At 36.7% G+C, this 4,240-nt stretch overlaps 2 protein-coding genes across 3 annotated transcripts in view; both read left to right on the plus strand.

Moving 5' to 3' along the window:
* The window catches only part of LOC111461791 (protein PLASTID MOVEMENT IMPAIRED 1-RELATED 1-like), an 11,011-nt gene extending 9,581 nt beyond the window's left edge, over positions 1-1,430 (plus strand). Inside the window, exon 18 of one of the 2 annotated variants that reach the window (XM_023105444.1) lies at positions 87-1,430. In XM_023105444.1, coding sequence (XP_022961212.1) covers positions 87-1,242 — 1,156 coding nt within the window. In that variant the 3' untranslated portion in view covers positions 1,243-1,430. The remainder of the gene's footprint in view (positions 1-86) is intronic. The other variant, XM_023105445.1, reaches the window with a different exon arrangement.
* Positions 1,431-3,309: 1,879 nt separating this feature from the next.
* The window catches only part of LOC111461792 (protein CTR9 homolog), a 12,405-nt gene continuing 11,474 nt past the window's right edge, over positions 3,310-4,240 (plus strand). The window contains exon 1 of the mRNA XM_023105446.1: positions 3,310-3,619. Within this exon, the coding sequence (XP_022961214.1) occupies positions 3,479-3,619 (141 nt within the window). The 5' untranslated portion in view covers positions 3,310-3,478. The remainder of the gene's footprint in view (positions 3,620-4,240) is intronic.

Raw genomic sequence — 4,240 nt, forward strand, 5'->3', positions numbered from 1 at the left:
CCCCCCCCCCCCCCCCCCCCCTCTTTCGGGAGATTCTTTCTTATCTTATCTTGTTTTTGCTGTATGTTATCTCTGCATTGGAACAGGCAATGTATGCCGCAGAGCAAACCAGTTTTTGAGCAAGATTCAGATGGTAGAAGAAAAGGTTCCATGGGTAGTTCATCCCGTTCTAGGCACGAGAAGTACAGTCCAAACTCTATGCATGGTGAGTCAGAGTCGGAATATGTATCCTTAGAAGATGTTGCTCCACTAGCCTTGGACAAGATTGAAGCTCTTTCACTTGAAGGGCTGAGGATACAGTCAGGAATGTCAGAGGACGAGGCACCTTCAAACATCAGTGCACAACCGATAGGAGAATTTTCAGCTCTCCGTGGCAAGGGAATCGACATTAGTGGATCGCTTGGACTGGAGGGAACTGCTGGATTGCAGTTGTTGGACATAAAAGACAATGGTGATGATGTTGATGGATTAATGGGTCTCTCTCTCTCTCTTGATGAATGGATGAGACTGGATTCTGGTGAACTTGATGATGAAGAAATCATCAGTGAACATACTTCTAAAATACTCGCTGCTCATCACGCAAATTCGTTGGACTTCATTCGTGGTGGCACGAAAGGAGACAGAAGGCGAGGAAAGAGTTCGAGCAGAAAGTGTGGTTTACTAGGCAACAACTTCACCGTGGCACTGATGGTGCAACTCCGGGATCCATCGAGAAACTACGAACCAGTTGGTGCTCCAATGCTTTCTCTTATCCAAGTGGAGAGAGTGTTCATCCCACCAAAACCAAAGATATACAGCACAGTTTCGGAGATACGAATCAACTACGACGAGGACAATCTCGAGTCGGTTACAAGAGTAGAGAAAAAGGAAGAAGAACAAGAGGGGAAAGACATTCCTCAGTTCAGAATCACAGAAGTTCACGTAGTAGGTATCAAAAGTGAGCCGAATAAGAAACTATGGGGCAGCTCTACCTCCAGCCAACAAAAATCTGGTTCACGCTGGCTGATCGCCAATGGCATGGGAAAGAGCAAGAACCATCCATCTCTGAAGACAAAGGCTGCTGCTTCCAAGCCATTGGCTGCTCCAGAACCAAAGAAGGTGCAGCAGCCTGCGGGGGACAAAGGTAAAGAATCGTTATGGAGCATCTCATCTGGGGCTATGTGGAAGGCCTTCTCGGCACTGAATCCACACGCACGGAACCCAAATGTGATATTCCCTAAGGAAGATTCGAGGTTAAGGTGAGTGGTGGACGTATTATTGCTTTGCTTGCAATTGGGCTGTTGAATGTACAAATATTAGGCACACCCTCCATGTTTTTTGAGGTAACCCATCAGTTCTAAAGGAACTAAAAGAAGAATCTGTATTGTATAAATATATACACAAATTACAAGGTTGAGTGATTTTCTTTTATGATCTTACATTTTTTCTTTTGATATATTCTCATTTGAATGTAAATTATATAAGCTACCATTCATTGTATAGGTTGATTATCACTTAAATCTGTAGTTCTCTTGTTAGGTTCACCCCTCCAAGTTTGATATATGAGTATAAGACTTTAAAGGGTAACAAAATCTCCATCAAAACATTTGTTCTGAAAATTTTAATCATTTTTTTAAATTAATTTTTTTTTTGCCGAGAAGTGTGATGTCTCCTATTGGTCGGGGAAGAGAACAAAACACCATTTATAACTGTGTGGAAACCTTTCCCTATTAGATGCGTGTGGAAACCTTCCGGCGTTTTAAAGTTTTGAGGGGAATCAAACACCGGGTGTGGAAACCTTCCTCTAGTAGACGCATTTTAAAGTCTTGAAGGGAAGCCCGAAAGGGAAAGCCCAAAAAAGACAATATCTGTTAACGGTGGATTTAGGCTATTTACAAGGGTGTGGAAGCCTTCCCGACTAAGCCCAAAGAGGACAAGGATCTGGTTCATTTACAAGGGTGTGGAAACTTCCGGACGTGTATTAAAGCCTTGAGGGAAAGCCAGAAGACAATATCTGTTAGTGGTGGATGGGTTGTTACAAGAAGTCTAAAAATTGGAGACACCTTGAGGGAATGCCAGAAGACAATATCTGTTAGGGGTGGATCTGGGTTGTTAAAGTCTAAAAATTGGAGACAATATCTGAAGTCCAAAAATTGGAGACACCTTGAGGGAAAGCCGAAGACTATCTGTTAGTGGTGGATCTGGGTTGTTAAAGTCTAAAAATTGGAGACAATATCTGAAGTCTAAAAATTGGAGACAATATCTATAGTGGATCTGAGTTGTTACAAGAAGTCTAAAAATTGGGCATAATTCTTGATTACGTTAGTGGTGGATCTGGGTTGTTACAAGTAAGTCTAAAAATTAGGCATTATGGTTTCTTGATTCTTAAGTACAAATGAGCCACTTTGAAATAGGTTTATTATTTCGAGAATACAATTAATACATGGGCTACATGAGCCTCGAGTAGTTTATTGGATAAATTGATAAGTCGGGCATTCCTGGTCCACCAAGCGAAACAAGTGGTTTCATAATCACGACTAGCTAAAGTTAAAGTTTCATTAAAGAGCGTTTTTACCTGGTAGAACCTTGGAAGAGTGAAAAAAAAAAGTGAATTAATGAGTGGGTGGAATTGAAATTTTAAATTAAATTATTCTATTATTAAAAATCAGACAAATAAATATGTTGTATTTGCTAAAATCATTTATTTCTTTTGTAAAAAATATTAATTAATTACATAATAATAAAGAAGTTAAATTTATTCAATTAAATAATATAGTAAAATTGTGAGTGTATTTAGTTTTTATTTATTTTTATAAATTATTATAGTTAAAACTTTTAATAAAAAAAAAATAATTAAACCCATTTAATTTATATAAATTCTTTGAATTAATTATAGAAAATAAATGCAAATGTTAATTATTTTTTTAATAAAATTGTTAACATTTGTAAAAATAAAAATTAATTGTTAATAAATATTAAATTAACATAATTATTTATTCAATTGCAATAAATTAATAATAATTTAATTGATGGAATAAATGAGCTTATTTTTACCAAAATTTAGGCGTACATAAAGGAGGATGGTAAATAAATTTAAAAATCTAAAATTTGAAGTACATTATTCCTAATATACTTACCAATTAAAAAAAATTAAACTAGTTTAATTATTTTAATAATTTTAGTTAATAAAGATAAGATAATTAAATATAAAATTAAGTAGTATAATGGGAGTAAAATATATATATATATATTTATTTACATGAAAGCATTTATTTCATTTTTGAGGATTTTTTTTATTTATTTTTATTTTGCCTATTTTTCGGAATATTAATAACAAAAAAAAAAAAAAAAAAACACCAAAATACCGACGTGCCCTGTGAATCAAATTTCAGTGAAGAGAACAGAGTTCGAAACAGAGACTCGACTTTTTCCGGCGAACAATTGTTGGGTATTCTTCCCCTCCTCCGCTTGCCCTGCTTTGGCGCTTCCAGGGAAAAGCATGGCTTGTGTGTACATACCGGTGCAGAACTCGGAGGAGGAGGTCAGGGTAGTTCTCGATCAACTCCCTAGGGACGCTTCCGACATTCTCGACATACTCAAGGCCGAGCAAGCTCCGTTGGATCTCTGGCTAATCATCGCGGTTCGTTCTACTAGCTATATTGAAATGCGATATAATTTCTTGCTCGATTTCAGCTCACTTCCATCGCTTATCTTGTGACGCCTAGCCTATTGTATGAATTGGTTGTTTTCTTTTCGGAATATCCAATTTCGAACTTTTTGAGTGATATGCGTAATGCGTAAAGTTGATGCAGTGTTGTGCTTGTATATTGCTAATTGTTACCTGGCGTGCGTGCGTGTTGTTTTTCTTTTTTTGCGGAGATTTTAATGAAGCGAGCTCTTTTTAAGTTGTTGATTATGAGAGTGGAACTGAAACCATCTTGTTTTTAACTTCAATTTGGTTAAGGATGAAAAAATTTGATTGATGAGTGCTTTGGATTTACATTTGAGTATCTGCAAATTAGATTGTCATAAGTTTACTTCACATACCTCCTATGCAAACTAGCTTGTGATTGTATAATAGAGGGCTTAGAGGAAATAAGTTCAATCCGTGGTGGCCACCTTTCTAGCATTTAATATCCTACAGGTTGTTTTGGCACCCTAATGTTGAAAGGTTAGCAGGATGTCCCGCGAGATTAGTTGAGGTGTATGCAAGCTGGTCGGAACACTCACAAATATATGCAAAAAAAAAAAAAAAAAAAAA

The sequence above is a fragment of the Cucurbita moschata genome, unplaced genomic scaffold (assembly GCF_002738365.1).
Source record: "Cucurbita moschata cultivar Rifu unplaced genomic scaffold, Cmos_1.0 Cmo_Scf00025, whole genome shotgun sequence".
Classification (NCBI taxonomy): Eukaryota; Viridiplantae; Streptophyta; class Magnoliopsida; order Cucurbitales; family Cucurbitaceae; genus Cucurbita; species Cucurbita moschata.